Genomic DNA, 19,992 nt, shown 5'->3' on the forward strand with positions numbered 1-19,992 from the left:
AGTCACTGGAAAGACTGATGCTAAAGCTGAAGTTCCAATTTTTTGGCCACCTGATCCAAAGAGCCAACTTACTGGAAAAGACCCTGATGCTGGGAAAGATTGAAGGCAAAAGAGAAGAGGGTGGCAGAGGATGAGATGGTTAGACAGCATCACCAACTGACTCAATGGACTTGAATTTGAACAAACTTTGGGAGATAGTTAAGGACAGGGAAGCCTGGTGTGCTGTAGTTCACGGGGTTACAAGGAGTCAGACACTGACTTAGCAACTGAACAACAACAAACTCCCAGTGGGGGTGAATCACATCTTAGCATTTTAAAATAAATTCTTGTCCACTGCCCATTAATGTTCTGCATTACATTTAATAAATAGTAAATAAGCAGAAATAGATTATTAAGTATTTGATGCTCTATGATTTTTATAGTGAACACACTGTTTTGTTAGTGTGAAGAAAAAATATAAAGAATAAAAATAGATTATTCCCAAACCTGAAAACTTCTGGCAGCTTGTTTCCAAATAATGCTGTGGAAATAGCCTATTAATTCTGATGCCAGTGGTTTTCCTGTTTGGTGACCTGAAAAAAAAACAAGCTCTAAGAACAAGAATCAAGATCTATTACATTAAATAAAGAGCAATAACTGTATTCAGAACCTATAATCTTTACATAATGGACAAACACAACCACATTCAGACAGGTTTTTATCATCAATTTTAGATTTACTAGCAAAATTGACTATATAATACAATCAGAGTTTGCTACAATCACTGTAATTTTCCCATCAATCTGTAATAGTTTTCCAGCCCAGTTTCTTTTTAATGTATTTTCTATGTTCCAAATTTGATCATCATCTGGTGCCTTAATGTTATTATCAGTGAACAGACAGCAATGCTAGAAATCATTAATAAGAAGTGTTTATACTATTATATACTAACTAGATCAGTTCAGGTTCACAAGAAAGGCCAATTATACCTTAAAGCCTTTGTAAAATACTTTAAGACCAAGTTTACACATAAACTCTATTACTTTAAATTGTAACATGTCTGATTGTTTCTGGTCTAGACATTTACAGGGTTCAAATACATTAACACACTAAAGTAAAGTTTAATCTATAGTAGAATTCTATACCCCTTCCAATTCCACCTCTTTGTCACAATCAATTTCCACAAAAGTCTTAATTAGAAAACAGAATCTCTCAGCAAAAGACACACAGATGTATAGAACAGTCTTTTGGACTCTGTGGGAGAGGGCGAGGGTGGGATGATTTGGGAGAATGGCATTGAAAAAACATTTATATTATCATATGTGAAACGAATCGCCAGTCCAGGTTCAATGTATCAGACAGGGTGCTCGGAGCTGGTGCACTGGGATGACCCAGAGGGATGGGACAGGGAGGGAGGGGGTGTTCAGGATGGGGAACCCATGTATACCTATGGCAGATTCATGTCAATGTATGGCAAAACCACTACAATATTGTAAAGTAATTAGCCTCCAATTAAAATAAATAATTTTATATTAAAACAAAACAAAACAAAACAGAGTCTCTGACCCCTCAACCCAGTGAGCAGACAAAGTTTGTTCCACGACTTAGTCAAAAATAGTCACATGAAAGTAAAAAGCCCTGTAAAGTATGTACTTAAAATATTATAATACGTTGAAAGTATAACTGTATAAGTAGATACCATAATACAACTTTGGCTAACTGTAATCATGGAAAATTAGTTATTCTAGATAATAAAGTTTTCTAGTTACCTGGCAGTTTACTTTCATCAAACAAAATATTTTTAAGAAGTGTAAATCACTTAAGGTTTTTAATTTTTCTAAAAATCATGTTCTAAGAATTATGTTTTTCTTTTTAAAATAAATATATATATATATTTTAATGAATCATGTTTTAAAAGAAAGACAGACAGACAGAAAAATGCCCAGGAAATGAACCAGTAAGAAAGTCCATTTTACCATCTGGATCTCTGTTACAATAAAAGAAACCAACATGAAATACTTTCATCTCAGCCAGATCCTCCCAGAGTGGCTTCTCCAGCCTTCAATGGTGGGAAGCTATTATCCATGAATATATCTAGTCTTCTTTTTTTAAAAAAATTATTTATTTTAAACATACTTTCTAGTTTATGAAGCATAATTTAACTATTTTTAGAGTATTCAAGGTCAACAATAACAGCTATTGTATTTTATTATACTGTTAGTATACCATAATGATGACTTCAGTGATTATTATATAGTAAGAAAATGGAAACCCACTCCAGTATTCTCGCCTGGAAAATCCCATGGATGGAAGAGCCTGGTAGGCTAGAGTCCATGGGGTCACAGAGTCAGACACGACTGAGCAACTTCACATATTATTATACTTTTAAAAGTATTTAAAATGTTTTTATGCAATTTATAAGGTTTTTCCCTCCCTTGTAATCAGGATATCTTTATATTTCCTTGGAGGTCCTTTCTCCCTTTATAATATACTACCATTAAAATGCTGAGGGTTGGAAAATCATATAACCAAGCTTATCAACACTGGGTCTAAAAACAACTGGATTCACAGTGAGGATACGGAGGAAAGGTGTCATCAGTAAAATACAATTCATAGAATCTAGAGTTCAAAAGACTCAGAGATTATCTAGTCAAGAGATTTCCTTTAAAAAACAATGCCTTTGTTTTTATAAAACATGATTCATACTTATAAAATTCAAGCAATCTGGTAAACAACAAAAGAGCAACAAATCACCAAAACTTCCACCACTCAGAATAAATCCCAGTATTAACATTAGTGACTATTGTTCCAGTAATATCTCTATATGTATAGAGTTGAAAGAACAGATTAGGGTAAGAATTTTCTAAGAAAGAGTTCACACTATCTGTGTTCTTCAGAGTATAAGGTTCTACAGAGAGATGGGGGATTAATGGAATGCTGAGATTTGGCTCTACGTCTTTGCTTTAACTACAACAACTCTAATTTGTTTTATTGGGGGCAGGTTCACATAAGATTGCATCACAAAAGGATGCTACTGCTGCTGAAAAGAAATAAAAAATTAGGAATGTGGTTCACAACCTTCATTATATAGTTGGAAAAAACAAAGATCCAAAGATATTACTGACTTGCCTGAAGGTACACAAACTAATCTGAGATCAAACTGAAACATGAAATTAGGCTTCTAACCTCACAATTGGTGGCTCAGACGGTAAAGCGTCTGCCTGCAATGCGGGAGACCCAGATTCGATTCCTGGGTCAGGAAGATCCCCTGGAGAAGGAAATGGCAATGCACTCCAGCACTCTTGCCTGGAAAATCTCATGGACGGAGGAGTCTGATAGGCTACAGTCTATGGGGTCGCAAAGAGTCGGATACGACTGAGCGACTTCACTTCATCCTGGTTTACCACATAGGTGGAATCTGGTTAGGTGAATTGTTATAATTAAAGGATATTAGGGAGGAAAAATAGTAAGCGAGAAAAAGAAAAAAAATCTGTTGATCTGAGGATTTTCCTACTGTTCTGATATCCATCTCTGAAGGACATGCATATGAACACTTTTCTAAAACATCTGCAAAAATCCTACTGACCTATAATGATTTCTTCAACCTTCTCCTTTGCAAACATTTCTTCCTTCCTTTGTAAAAGCATGTCAATGTGGAGCAGTTGAGCTTTACTAGTGTCTTCTGATGACTGAAAATGTTCACAGATAATCTTCAGGAAATAAAACCCAATAGATCCTCTGTTTAAGAAAACACAATTTTAAGTGGTATGAATAAAATAACTTTTTTAAATTAACAAGCCTAAAATTTGTTTAAGCATGACCCAAACAGGCAAGATAAAACTATATCTAAGCTTAAGTAATACCATTAAATATCTCAACAAAACTATTTGTCAATAACAGATAATTTAATTAACTCCCTGTTTAATTTATCAAGCCACAAGCATTTTCTTCTTATAAATATATACAGTCAGATAATCCTCTCTTTACTAATATTTAATTTATTCTTTTTCTCCAAAACTGATGCTAATTTATACATACTGGAACATGAGATATATGAAGTGAAGATACATGAACAGACATTAGAAATTTACTAGTCCCTGTCCCTTGTCATGAGAACTTTTCTGATCTACTCTAGAATCAACTTTCAAATATACCCGTATGTTACATTCTCAATATTCATTTATTTTATAACTGGAACTTTGTACCTTTTGACTATCTTCTCAAGTCATTATGCTGTAGAGCTTAAACTTACATGGTGCTGAATGTCAATTATATCTTAATAAAACTGAAAGAATAAAGAGAAATGTGCCAATTCCCTCAGTCAACAACTCCTTTAAAAATTACGCTTCATTACACAAATAATGTAACAGTAGATAATGACTATGTTAAATGCAAAGAGTTCATGGATTGGAAGACTTAGGATTGTTAAGATGGTAACACACCCAAAGTGATCTACAGATGTAATGCAATCCCTGTGAACATCCCAAAGATATTTTTTGCAGAAATGGAAAACTCCATCCTAAACTCATACAGAATATCAAGGCACCCAAAAGAGCCAAAACAATCCTGAAACAGAAGAACAAAGCTGATGGACACATACTTCATGATTTCAAATTTTACTAGAAAGATACAGTAATCAAAATAGTGTGGTACCGGCATAAAGATACATATACACCAATGGAATAAAATAAGAGTTTTGAAAGAAATTCTCACATATGTGGTCACATGATTTTCAACAAGGGTGCCAAGACCATTCCATGAGGGAAAAAAAATCATTTTTTCAATAAACAGTGCTGGGACAATTGGATATCCATAAGCAAAAAAATGAAATTCTTTCTTTTCATTCTTTGATGAAATCACCTTACATCATATAAAAAAACGAACTCAAAATGGATCAAAGACCTAAACAGAACTAAAATATAAAAGTTATAGAAGAAAATATAGGGGAAAATCTTTATAACACTGGATTTGACAATGATTTCTTTGATATGCACTAAAAACACAAATAACAAAATTAAAAACATAAAATGGACTATGTCAAAATTTTTTTAATTTTGTGAATCAAAGAATACAATCAAAAGGGTGAAAAGGCAACCTATGGGAGAAAATATTTGCAAAATATACATCTGATACACAGTTAATATCCAGATATATAAACTCAACAAAAAAACCCAACTGACTTAAAAATGGGCAAAGAGGTTGATTAGACATTTTCCGAAAGAAGGATTTCCCCGGTGGCTCAGTTGGTAAAGAGTCTGCCTGCAATGTGGGAGACCTGGGTTCAATCCCTGGGTCGGGAAGATCCCCTAGAGAAGGAAATGGCAACCCACTCCAGTATTCTTGCCTGGAGAATTCCATGGACAGAGGAGCGTGGTGGGCTACAGTTCATGGGGTCACAAAGAGTCAGACATGACTGAGTGACTAATTTTCACTTTCAAAACAATAAAAAATCAATTGACTTTTAAAATGGGCAAAGATGATATGGGGTGGGAGGTGGGAGCGGGGTTCATGATTGGGAACTCATGTACACCCGTGGCGGATTTATGTCAATGTATGGCAAAAGCAATACAGTATTGTAAAGTAAAATAAAGTAAAAATAAAAATTAAAAAAAAATAAAATGGGCAAAGAGGTTGAATAGACATTTTTCCCAAAAAAGATATACAAATGGCAAAAATCACATGAAAAATATTCAATATTACTAACCCATTAGTGAAATGCAATAAAAACCACAATGATGCCACCTCATACCCATTAAAATAGCTACTGTCAAAAAAACAAAAAACAAAAAAATGTTGGCCAGAATGTGGAAAACTTGGAAAACTTGTGCACTATTGGTGAGACTGTAAAACTGTATAGCTGCTATGCAAACCAGTATGGTGATTCCTCCAAAAAATTAAAAATAATTTCCATATAATCTACTGGTTTTACTTTGTATAAACCCAAATAAACCAAAAATAAAGTCTCAAAGAAATATTTTTACACCCAAGGGTATAGCAGTATTGTCCACAATAGCCAACAGGTGGAAGTATTACAAGTCTCCATCAGTGGATGAATGAATAAACAAAACGCAGCACATAACACAGAGGAATATTATTTAGCCTTTGAAGAGCAGGAAATTCTGACACATGCTACAACACTGATGAAACTTGAGGATACTATGCTAAGTGAAATACAATAATGGGAAAAGCACAAATAGTGTATAATTTCACTAATATGAGGTACCTACAGTAGTCAAATTCATAGACAGACAGTAGAATGGTGTATGCCACAGACAGGGAAAGTGGAGAACAGAGACTTGTTACTGAATGGGTACAAAGCTGCAATTCTGCAAGATGAAAAGAGCTCAGGAGTTTTCTTAATGTACTTTAAACACTATGAATGTTCAATGTAACACACTTAACAATTTATGTGTACTTAACACTGATGAATTGTATACTTAAAAATAGTTAAGATGGTATGTTTTATGTTTTATATATTTTACCACAAAAAATTTTAAATTCCTTTAAAATATTAATTCAACAACTGAAATAAAATGGGTTTTGAACTTTCTCAAAACCTTTTTTTCTGCATGTATTGAGAATATCATATGGGATTTATCTTTCAATTTGTTACTCTGGTGTATCATATTAATTTACTTGCATATATCAAAAAATCCATACATCCCTGGGATAAATCACACTTGATCACAGTGTATGAGCCTTTCTATGTGTTTTTGTATGTAGTTTGATAGTATTTTGTTGATGGTTTTTGTGTTTATCTTCATCAGCAATACTGGCCTATAATTTTCTTTCTTGAGGATATCTTTGTCTGGTTTTGATATCAGGGTGATGGTAGCCTTGCATAGCATAAGCTTGGGAGTGCTCCTTTCTCTGCAATTTTTGGAACAATTTCAGATGGGTAGGTATTAACAACCTATCTGAAGGGAATGGCACCCACTTCAATATTTTTGCCTTGAGAACCCGGTGAACATTATGAAAAGGCAAAGAGACAGGACACTGAAAGAGGAACTCCCCAGGTCCGTAGGTGCCCAATATGCCACTGGAGATCAGTGGAGAAATAACTCCAGAAAGAATGAAGGGATGGAGTTAAAGCAAAAACAACACCCAGTTGTGGATGAGACTGGTGATGGAAGCAAAGTCCAATGCTGTAAAGAGCAATATTGCATAGTAAACTGGACAAACAGGAGATGGCAACAGTGAACATTGACATTCTAGGAATCAGCGAACTACAATGGACTGGAATGGATGAATTTAACTCAGATGACTGTGGGCAAGAATCCCTTTGAAGAAATGGAGTAGCCATGATAGTGAACAAGAGTCCAAAATGCAGTACTTGGATGTAATCTAAAAAACGACAAGATAATCTCTGTTCATTTCCAAGACAAACCATTCAGTATCACGGTAATGCAAGTCTATGCCCCAACCAGTAACGCTGAAGAAGTGGAAGTTGAATGGTTCTATGAAGACCTACAAGACCTTCTAGAACTAACATACAAAAATATCTCCTTTTCATTATAGGTCAGCAAAAACAAGACCTGGAGCTGACTGTGGCTCAGATCATGAGCTCCTTATTGCCAAATTGGAGAAAGTAGGGAAAACCACTAGACCATGCAGGTATGACCTAAATCAAATCCCTTATTATTATACAGTGGAAGTGATAAAAAGAGTTAAGGGACTAGATCTGATAGACAGTACCTGATGAACTATGGATGGAGGTTTGTGACATTGTACAGAGGCAGGGATCAAGGCCATCCCCATGGAAAAAAAATGCAAAAAAGCAAAATGGCTGTCTGAGGCAGCCTTACAAATAGCTGTGAAAAGAAGAGAAGTGAAAAACAAAGAAGAAAAAGAAGGATATTCCCATTTGAATGCATAGTTCCAAAGAACAGCAAGGAGAGATAAGAAAGCCTTCCTCAGCGATGAATGCAAAGAAATAGAGGAAAACAATAGAATGGGAAAGACCAGAGATCTCTTCAAGAAAATTAGAGATGCCAAGGGAATATTTCATGCAAAGATGGGCTCGATAAAGGACAGAAATGGTACGGACCTAACATGAGCAGGAGATATTAAGAAGAGGTGTACACAGAAGAACTGTACAAAAAAGACCTTCACGACCAAGATAATCACAATGGTGTGATCACTCACCTAGAGCCAGACATCCTGGAATGTGAAGTCAAGTGGGCTTTAGAAAGCATCACTACGAACAAAGCTAGTGGAAGTGATAGAATACCAGTGGAGCTATTTCAAATCCTAAAAGATGATGCTGTGAAAGTGCTGCGCTCAATATGCCAGCAAATTTGGAAAACTCAGCAATGGCCACAGGGCTGGAAAAGGTCCGTTTTCATTCCAAGCCCAAAGAAAGGCAATGCCAAAGAATGCTCAAACTACCACACAATTGCACTCATCTCACATGCTAGTAAAGTAATGCTCAAAATTCTCCAAGCCAGGCTTCAGCAATACGTGAACCGTGAACTTCCTGATGTTTAAGCTGGATTTAGAAAAGGCAGAGGAACCAAAGATCAAATTGCCAACATCCGCTGGATCATCAAAAAAGTGAGAGAGTTCCAGAAAAACATCTATTTCTGCTTTATTGACTACGCCAAAGCCTTTGATTGTGTGGATCACAATAAACTGTGGAAAATTCTGAAAGAGATGGGAATACCAGACCACCTGACCTGCCTCTTGAGAAACCTATATGCAGCTCAGGAAGGAACAGTTAGAACTGGACATGAGGAGGTGGTCCTAAGCCTAAGATGGTGGAGGAATAGGAGGAATTCATCAACAGAACATTTGAAAGCTGAGTAAATTCCACAAAAGAACTTCAGAATGCCCGCATAGGACATCAGGCACCCAGAAAAGCAGCCCATTGTCTTTGAAAGGAGGTAGGAAAAAATATAAAAGACAAAAAGAGAGACAAAAGAGGTAGGGAGCTCTTCCGTCCTGGGAAGGGAGTCTTAAAAAAGAGAGGTTTCCAAATGTCAGGAAACATTCTCATTGCCGAGTTTGTGGCGAGCCCTGGAACCACAGAGGGCAACATAACTGGGAGGAAAAATAAATAAATAATTAAAACCCACAGATTACGAGCCCAACGGTAACTCCCGGAGCCGTGAAGCAGCACAGACGCCTGCATCCGCCACTAGCAAGAGGGGGCTGGGCAGGGAGGCACAGGCTACATTGCTTAGAGTAAGGACCAGGCCTGAATGCCCCGAGGGCAATCTGAGGGATCTAACTTGGGTGAGCAAACCAGACTGCAGGATAGCTACCATGCAAAAAGCCCTAACCTAAGACACCGTCAGGCTCGCTCACAGAACAAAGGACTGAGCAGAGCTAGCTGGCTGCAGACCATCCCCCTCTGGTGACAGGCAGCCAGAGCCAGAAGGGAGCAATTGCAGCCCCAGAGAGGAATTATCTACCAAACTGCAAGCAGGATTTGTTGCTAACTAAGACTTCTTGGGATTCTGGACGGTCAATATCCGCCTGAGAAGATGCGCCAGTTGTACACCCAGAAAACCAAGCGGCAGGGATGGGGGAGGCGGTAAGAAGCAGTGACCGCGCTCGTCAAACACCTCATCACCTGAGCTGCTCGGACTTGGAAAGGGCACAAAATGCAGGCTCAACTGAGTCTGTGCCTCTGAGGACTACTCGAGTACCTGGTCCTGAGCAGCTTAGACCTGGGAGGTGCATACAACCCAGGGCCGGCCTCAGACAGTTCCCAGCAGAGCAACCTAGAGCCTAAGCAGTGTAGACAGGGAAAGCACACACGCCGTGACTGGGGGCAAACCCAGTGTGGCTGAGACACTGCGAGCACAGGACAGTGTTATTTGTTTGCAGTGTTCCTCCTTCCCCACAGTACGACTGAACAAGTGAGCCTAAAAAAGTGTCTAAAAAACAAGAGCCTAAAAAACAACAAATAACACACAAGGGGATTCCCATAAGGATAACAGCTGATCTTTCAATAGAAACTCTTCAGGCCAGGAGGGAATGGCAGGGCACACTTAAAGTGATGAAAGAAAATAACCTATAGCCCAGATTACTGTGCCCAGCAAAGATCTCATTCAAATATGAAGGAGAAATCAAAAGCTTTACAGACAAGCAAAAGCTGAGAGAATTCAGCACCACCAAACCAGCTCTCCAACAAATGCAAAAGGATCTTCTCTAGACAAGAAACACAAAAAGGGTGTATAAACTCGAACCCAAAACAATAAAGTAAATGGCAACGGGATCATACTTATCAATAATTACCTTAAACGTAAATGGGTTGAATGCCCCGACCAAAAGAAAGACTGGCTGAATGGATACAAAAACAAGACCCTTCTATATGCTGCTTACAAGAGACCCACCTCAAAACAAGGGACACATACATACTGAAAGTGAAGGGCTTGAAAAAGATATTCCATGCAAATAGAGACCAAAAGAAAGCAGGAGTAGCAGTACTCATATCAGATAAAATAGGCTTTAAAACAAAGGCTGTGAAAAGAGATAAAGAAGAACACTACATAATGATCAAAGGATCAATCCAAGAAGAAGATATAACAATTATAAATATATATGCACCCAACATAAGAGCACCGCAATATGTAAGGCAAATGCTACAAGTATGAAAGGGGAAATTAACAATAACACAATAATAGTGGGAGACTTTAATACCCCACTCACATCTATGGATAGATCAACTAAACAGAAAATTAACAAGGAAACACAAACTTTAAATGATACAATAGACCAGTTAGACCTAATTGATATGTATAGGACATTTCACCCCAAAACAATGAATTTCAACTTTTTCTCACGGGCACATGGACCCTTCTCCAGGACAGACCACATCCTGGGCCATAAATCTAGCCTTGGTAAAGTCAAAAAAACTGAAGTCATTCCAAGCACCTTTTCTGACCACAATGCATTAAGATTAGATCTCAATTACAGGAGGAAAACTATTAAAAATTCCAACATATGGAGGCTGAACAATACGCTGCTGAATAACCAACAAATCACAGAAGAAATCAAAAAAGAAATCAAAATATGCATAGAAATGAATGAAAATGAAAACGCAACAACCCAAAACCTGTGGGACACTGTAAAAGCAGTGCTAAGGGGAAGGTTCATAGCAATACAGGCATACCTCAAGAAACAAGAAAATGTCAAATAAATAACCTAACTCTATACTTACAGGAACTAGAAAAGGAAGAAATGAAGAACCCCAGGGTTAGTAGAAGGAAAGAAATCTTAAAAATTTGGGCAGAAATAAGTGCAAAAGAAACAAAAGAGACCATAGCAACAATCAACAAAGCCAACAGCTGGTTCTTTGAGAGGATAAATAAAATTGACAAACCATTAGCCAGACTCATCAAGAAACAAAGGGAGAAAAATCAATCAATAAAATTTGAAACGAAAATGGAGAGATCACAACAGACAACACAGAAATACAAAGGATCATAAGAGACTACTATCAGCAATTATATGCCAATAAAATGGACAACTTGGAAGAAATGGACAAATTCTTAGAAAAGTACAATTTTCCAAAACTGAACCAGGAAGAAACAGAAAATCTTAACAGAACCATCACAAGCACAGAAAATGAAACTGTAATCAGAAATCTTCCAACAAACAAAAGCTCAGATCCAGACGGCTTCATAGCTGAATTCTACCAAAAATTTAGAGAAGAGCTAACACCTATCCTTATTGAAACTCTTCCAGGAAATTGCAGAGGAAGGTAACCTTCCAAACTCATTCTATGAGGCCACCATCACCCTAATACCAAAACCTGACAAAGATGCCACAAAAAAAGAAAACTACAGGCCAATATCACTGATGAACATAGATGCAAAAATCCTTAACAAAATTCTAGCAATCAGAATCCAACAACACATTAAAAAGATCATATATCATGACCAAGTGGGCATTATCCCAGGATGCAAGGATTCTTCAATATCTGCAAATCAATCTATATAATACATCACATTAACAAATTGAAAAATAAAAGCCATATGATTATCTCAATAGATAGCAGAGAAAGCCTTTGACAAAATTCAACATCCATTCATGATAAAAAAAAACTCTCCAGAAAGCAGGAACATAAGCAGAAAGATCTTCATGACCCGGATAATCACGATGGTGTGATCACTCACCTAGAGCCAGACATCCTGGAATGTGAAGTCAAGTGGGCCTTAGAAAGCATCACTACGAACAAAGCTAGTGGAGGTGATAGAATTCCAGTTGAGCTACTTCAAATCCTGGAGGATGATGCTGTGAAAGTGCTGCGCTCAATATGCCAGCAAATTTGGAAAACTCAGCAGTGGCCACAGGACTGGAAAAGGTCAGTTTTCATTCCAATTCCAAAGAAAGGCAATGTCAAAGAATGCTCAAACTACTGCACAATTGCACTCATCTCACATGCTAGTAAAGTAATGCTCAAAATTCTCCAAGCCAGGCTTCAGCAATACGTGAACCATGAACTTCCAGATGTTCAAGCTGGTTTTAGAAAAGGCAGCGGAACCAGAGATCAAATTGCCAACATCTGCTGGGTCATGGAAAAAGGAAGAGAGTTCCAGAAAAACATCTATTTCTGCTTTACTGACTATGCCAAAGCCTTTGACTGTGTGGATCACAATAAACTGTGGAAAATTCTGAAAAAGATGGGAATACCAGACCACCTGACCTGCCTCTTGAGAAACCTATATGCGGGTCAGGAAGCAACAGTTAGAACTGGACATGGAACAACAGACTGGTTCCAAATAGGAAAAGGAGTACGTCAAGGCTGTATATTGTCACCCTGCTTATTTAACTTACATGCATAGTACATCATGAGAAATGCTGGGCTGGAAGAAGCACAAGCTGGAATCAAGATTTCGAGGAGAAGTATCAATAACCTCAGATATGCAGATGACACCACCCTTATGGCAGAAAGTGAAGAGGAACTAAAAAACCTCTTGATGAAAGTGAAAGAGCAGAGTCGATAAGTTGGCTTAAAGCTCAACATTCAGAAAATGAAGATCATGGCATCTGGTCCCATCATTTCATGGAAAATAGTTGGGGAAACAGTGTCAGACTTTAGTTTTTGGGGCTCCAAAATCACTGCAGATGGTGGCTGCAGCCATGAAATTAAAAGACGCTTGTCCTTGGAAGGAAAGTTATGACCAACCTAGAGAGCATATTCAAAAGCAGAGACATTACTTTGTCAACAAAGGTCTGTCTAGTCAAGGCTATGGTTTCTCCTGCGGTCATGTATGGATGTGAGAGTTGGACTGTGAAGACAGCTGAGTGCCGAAGAATTGATGCTTTTGAACTGTGGTGTTGGAGAAGACTCTTGAGAGTCCCTTGGACTCCAAGGAGATCCAACCAGTCCATTCTAAAGGAGATCAGTCTTGGGTGTTCATTCAAAGGACTGATGCTAAAGCTGAAACTCCAATACTTTGGCCACCTCATGCGAAGAGTTGACTCACTGGAAAAGACCCTGATGCTGGGAGGGATTGGGGGCAGGAGAAGGGGACAACAGAGGATGAGATGGCTGGATGGCATCACTGACTCAATGGACCTGAGTTTGGGTGAACTCCGGGAGTTGGTGATGGACAGGGAGGCCTGGCGTGCTGCGATTCATGGGGTTGCAAAGAGTCGGACACGACTGAGCAACTGAACTGAACTGAACTGATGGGACCAGATGCTGCAGCCTCTCTGAACTGCTAATCATATTCTGAATACATCCTTATTCCTCCTTTCCATCTTCCTAGTCCTCTCCAACCTTCAAAGCCTAGCTCAAATCTCACTTTCAAAGAAATCTTTCTGATGTTTCCAGTACACAATGGTCTAGGCCTCTTCTGAATTCCTATACTAATTTGTCAATTATTCTCCTTTTCCATGTGCTGTCTTGTATTGTTATCTTTACAAATATCTTTACAGTAAGACTTGTAAGTTCCCTGAAAGAAGCCCCTATGTGTTCCATATATTGTCCTTTACATAGACGATGCTAAATTGGACTAAATTTTAGCACCTTGTGCTCACATTTTTGATCACTTTAATCTTCCTTTCAGTCATTACTACTTACTCACCTATGAAAATCTTACCCATTTCTAAGTCGCTATCCCCTTCATTAAGCATTCTGTGACCAATGGACCCCACAGTGAGCTTTTACTCCTTCTTCTACAGTCATATAGGATTCATATAAATCACCTATACTATGCATTTCTCAAATTCTACATTTTACTATCAGCTGACTGATCAAGCATACACATGCTTAGCTTATTGTAGTGGACAGTAAATTCATTGGAGGAATGTTTGCTTCTTGTATTTCTTTTTATCTCCAACCAGACCCCTGACAACATGTTGCACTAGACACAATTTTTGTTGATAAAATGAACTGCAATGCAACCAATGTGCTAAGGAAAATCAAACTCGTCTCTGAAAAACAATCAACCTTAAAAAATCCTTTCTATTCCTTTTACCATCTCAAACATCCTAAAACCAATCCCTACCCCAGGGGGAAATTTAAAAAAAAAAACTACAAATGATCTATCCAAACAAAATATACTGAAAAGTCAAGAAATGAGTATATATTCTGTGCCACCTTCACTTCCTCAAGACTGGAACTATGATTTCTAATGAACTCATTAAGAATTTTTATTAAAACAAAAATTCTAATTCATGCCTTACCAAAGTATGTTATATGAGTGTCTCACCAGAAACAAGAGAGAAGAAGAAAGATCTTTGGTAACAGTCTTAACAACAGTCCTCAGTTTTGATGGTAGCTATTATATGGGAAAAACCATGTGGCATGATTAAATAAAATCCCAGAGGTAGTTGATGTCTGCTTTTACCTCTTAGTGTCTAATGATAATCCTTTAGACCTATCCCAGGAAGGAATTAGTATTGAGAGTGTGAGGCCTTAATATTAGAAATCTGCCTCTTTTTCTATGTTTTTAGGAAATTATCTCACTCATCTCAGCTAGCATGCCATTTCTGCAACCCACTCAAGTACTTATTATTACATATTAAAGGAATGAAGTTCATCTACATATCATTAAAAAATTTTGCTGTATTCCTAAGTATGATTTTATTATATCTTAGAGCCAAATATTTTTTGGAGGTAAGTCTTTTTTTTTGACCATGCCGCACAACTCATTAGGATACTAAGCTTAGATATGATCTTTTTTCTTTAAAATTTTCATTATAGTTATGGTCCATTTGTAGATCTTAGTTCCCCAACCAGGGATTGAACCCAGGCCCTCAGCAGTGAAAGCATGGAGTCCTAACCACTGGATAGCCTGGGAATTTCCTGGAGGTAAGTCATTTTTATTTTTATAATGTAAACCTATGGAAAAATAGTATTTATTATATCCAATTTTATATCAATAGAACTCTTCAGGAACTCTTTTAGTGTGAAGAAATGAGAGAGCTCAAACATTTTATTGTAATATTCAACAGTGAGTTCAAAAACTATTATGTTAATAAAAAAAATCAAGCCTTCTTTAAGAAAAAGGCTGGGAACAAAGCTGAAGGAAAGAAAAAAGCTAAAAACAGATTGTTAGGATAGTAAGTTAAATATGATCTTTTTTCTTTAAAATTTTCATTATACTCATGGTAAATTTCAGAGTAAAAATATTGATAAAAATTCTGAAAAGAAATTAAAAAGCAATGTGAGAAGACAGTAGTAATAGTAACTAATAAAAGAGTTCTATGAAAGAGTTTAGGGCTTCCCTGGTGGCTCAGACGGTAAAGTGTCTGCCTGCAATGCAGGAGACCCGGGTTTGATTCCTGGGTAGGGAAAATCCCTTGGAGAAGGAAATGGCAATCCACTCCAGCACTCTTGCCTGGAAAATCCCATGGACAGAGGAGCCTGATAGGCTACAGTCTATGGGGTCGCAAAGAGTTAGACATGACTGAGCGATTTCACTTTCACTTTAGGACCCTTAGATCAAATGAATTTGTATTATAAGAGACTAAGACATTTGTAGATGAGACTCATAAAAGTCTTTAAGAAATTATGGAAAACCGGAGGGGTGATGATAACTAGAGACAGGAAAAATTGTGATCCGCCCCCCCCCCCACGCCACAAAGTTGGCAATAAATAAACTCCCAAACCTGGCCAAAGTATGGTTCACAGATCTACAATATCAGCATCATCAGGAAGCTTGTTAGAAATGCAAATCTTAGTCCCCATCCCAGACCTTTTAAATTAAAATCTCTATTTTAACAAGATCTTCAGTTGATCATATATATATATATATTATAAAGTTTGAGATTAACATAAACCAGCAAGGAGTGGTGAGAAAAAGGCATGCCAAATTAATCTTATCTTTAGACAAGTTTACTTAAATGATAAAGTCAGAGAGTAAACAGACACAAGCAAATAGTTTCTGGGAAACTATTCACAATAACAAAATGTCAAACTAACTGCTTTTCTAGAACTCAAAGCATGTGTTCTTCCTTTATACAGCACCATGTATGATCAGGATCTCATAAACAAATAACCTGGAGTTGTCTGCACTGTGACTCCTAAAGAAGCTTGACTACAAAAGGTAAAAAAAAAAAAAATTATATCACTTGAAACATGATATTTTCATTCATTCATCATAGTACTCAAAATTTTGTCATCAGAAGACTACATTAGCTTTCTTAATAGCAGAACTGCATTCACTTTCTAACAGTTAACATTCTGCACATTTAGCTTTTATCACTAAAAGAAACTTCTCTACGTAACATGTATTTTTGCTTTTGCTATACAATGATTAAAATAATTATCCATTATATAATGCAACTTTTTATACGGTCTATAGATGCAATTATATAATATACATGAGTGAAATAGACCACACGTTAAAAAAATGGCCAGATATGTAACCAAACTTTATTAACTGAATTATTGTGCAAGCATACTAACAGCTTCCCTGGTGGCTCAGATGGTAAAGAATCTGCCTGCAATGCGAGAGACCTGGGTTGGGAAGACCCCTGGAGGAGGGCATGGCAACCCACTCCAGTATTCTTGCCTGGAGAATCCCCATAGACAGAGGAGTCCATGGGGTTGCAGAGTCGGACATGACTGAGTGACTAAGTACACACATACTAACATAGTACAAACATGTAAAAAAATACAAGCTATATTTTAAATTTGAAATCTAAAAAATACTTAATTTGTCAAATTTTCTTCTTGAAATTGATTATTTTTTTGATTGCAAATAGAAAACAAATTCTTCTTCCTACACTAATATGTCAATGTCCACATACACTGATAGGGAATAAGTAGCTACCTAAATGGAAATTTGGATAATGTTATCAATAAGAAAGTGGACTGAATGAGTAATGACTGACCAAAAGCAGTAGATGTCCACTACATCTGATATTCCAAATTTGTCTAATAAGAATTTAGTATCACACTATACTACAGTTTAATTTGTAGTTCTTTAGTAACTTTAGTAATATTAATTGAGAAAGGCAAAATAAACAATGTTTTCCATTATTACAATGTTAAGAATCAGAAAACATTCTTAAGAATTCAATCTTTAAATCTAAAATTGAGTATGTAGTTCATAAAATCAATTCCATCTCGGCAAATCAATTTCAGCATAGAAAAGAGAGTAAGATTAGTCCCTGCCAAATGAGTTTCCCAAAGAAATGACTTCACTAAGAACATGTGAATTAAAATTTACATTCACGTGGGGCTTCCCAGGTGGTCCAGTGGTTAAGAATCTGCCTTGCAACGAAGCGGACACTGGTTCATTTTCTTGTCTGGGAAGATCCCATTTACCACAGGACAACTAAGCCTAGGTGCTACAACTGCTGAACCTGTGCTCTGGAGCCTGAGAGCCACAACTACTGAGCCCATGTCCAGCATGGTAACAACTGAAGACCCATGTCCTATAGCTCATACTCTGCAAAAAGAGAAGCCACTGCAATGTGATGCCCATGCACCACAACTAGAAGAGCAGCCACCATTCTCCTCCACTAGAGAAAGCCCATGCACAGCAACAAAGACCCAGCACGGACCAAAAAAAAAAAAAAAAACAATTAAAACTGTATATTCATGTAATTACTTACTTCAGATGCACAAGTTGGATTTAGAAAAGGCAGAGGAACCAGAGATCAAATTGCCAATATCCGTTGGATCACAGAAAAAGCAAGAGAATTTCAGAGAAAACATCTGCTTCACTGACTATGTTAAAGCCTTTGACTATGTGGATCACAACAAACTGTGGAAAATTCTTTAAGAGATGGGAATACCAGACCACCTCACCTGTCTCCTGAGAAGCCTGTATGCAGGATAAGAAGCAACAGTTAGGATTGGACATGGAACCAAGGACTGGTTCAAAACTGGGAAAGAAGTATGTCAAGGCTGTATACTGTCACCCTACTTATTTAACTTATATACAGAGTAAGTACACCATGAGAAGTGCCAGGCCGGATAACTCACAAGCTAGAATCAAAACTGCCAGGAGAAGCATCAAAAACCTCATATATGCAGATGACACCACCCTTATGGCAGAAAGCAAAGAGCCTCTTGAAAAAAGTGAAAAAGGAGAATGAAAAAGCTGGCTTAAAACTCAACATTCAACAAACTAAGATCATGGCATCTGGTACCATCACTTCATGGCAAATAGATGGGAAAACAATGGAAATAGGAAGAGATTTTATTTCCTTGGGCTCCAAAATCACTGCAGATGGTGACTGCAGCCATGAAATGAAAGGATGCTTGCTCCTTGCAAGAAAAGCTACAATAAGCCTAGAGAGCATATTAAAAAGCAGAGACATTACTTTGCTGACAAAGGTCCATATAGTTAAAGCTATGGTTTTTCCAGTAGTCATGTAGGGATGTGAGAGTTGGACCATAAAGGCTGAGCGCCAAAAAACTGATGCTTTCAAACTCTGGTGCTGGAGAAGACTCTTGAGAGTCCCTTGGACAGCAAGATAAAACCAGTCGATCCTAAAAGTAATCAACCCTGAATATTCATTGGAAGGACTGATGCTGAAGCTGAAGCTCCAATCCTTTGGTCACCTGATGCAAAGAGCCTATTCACTGGAAAAGACCCAGATGCTGGAAAAGATTGAGAGCAAGAGGAGAAGGGGGTGACAGAGGATGAGATGGTTGGATGGCATCACCAACTCAATGGACATGAGTTTGAGCAAACTCTGGGAGATAGTGAAGGACAGGAATGCCTGGCATGCTGCATGCAGTTCATGGGGTCACAGAGTCAGACATGACTTAGCAACTAAACAACAATATTCCATGATATAAGTATACTACATTTTGCTTTTCATTAGTTCATAGATATTTTGGTTATTTCCATATTTGATTATTAAAAATAATGCTTCTAGAAACATTCATATACCTGTGTTTATATGGATATGTTTCCTGTTTAACTCAGGATTGGAACGGCTGGGTCATATGGTAACTCTCTAATTTATTCAGGAACTGACAGACAGTTTCTAAAGTAGCTGTACCATTTTACCAGCAGTGTATGAGGATTACAATTTTTTCACATCCTTGTCAATTTCTGTTATTATCTATCTTTTTCATTACAGCCATTCTAGTAGTATGAAGCAGTTTCTCATTGTGGTTTTAATTTGCATTCTCCTGATTGCTAACCAGGTTCAGCACCTTTTCAAGTGCTTATTTCCCAATAATTTTGATGAATACCAAAGCTTGAAAACCACTAAAGAGGTCTACAGGTACTTTAAGGTCCCTTCTGACATTAATAATCCCATGATGATAGAGCCAGAGGGGTGTATCATCTGCAGAACTACACTCACACAGGCCTTCCAGTTCAACATGACACTGACCTGCAAGTTAACCTAGTCATCAACTCTGGTTTTACAAAACCCTATTTTAAAATGAAACTTTTTTCATTTTTTTTTTAAACTTTAATATATATTTTAAAATTGACTTGACTACTTGTTTATTCCTTGACTACTCCTTGGAAGGAAAGTTATGACCAACCTAGACAACATATTAAAAAGCAGAGACATTACTTTGCCAGCAAAGGTTCATCTAGTCAAGGCTATGGTTTTTCCAGTAGTCAAGTATGGATG

General features: G+C 37.4%; 1 protein-coding gene across 1 annotated transcript in view; it reads right to left on the minus strand.

Moving 5' to 3' along the window:
- The window catches only part of TEX11 (testis expressed 11), a 243,070-nt gene that overhangs the window by 108,672 nt on the left and 114,406 nt on the right, over positions 1-19,992 (minus strand). Inside the window, exons 14-15 of the mRNA XM_070291774.1 lie at positions 3,566-3,717; positions 487-572 (exon numbers count right to left, since the gene is read on the minus strand). Coding sequence (XP_070147875.1) covers positions 487-572; positions 3,566-3,717 — 238 coding nt within the window. The remainder of the gene's footprint in view (positions 1-486; positions 573-3,565; positions 3,718-19,992) is intronic.

The sequence above is a fragment of the Ovis canadensis genome, chromosome X, assembly GCF_042477335.2.
Source record: "Ovis canadensis isolate MfBH-ARS-UI-01 breed Bighorn chromosome X, ARS-UI_OviCan_v2, whole genome shotgun sequence".
Lineage (NCBI taxonomy): Eukaryota > Metazoa > Chordata > Mammalia > Artiodactyla > Bovidae > Ovis > Ovis canadensis.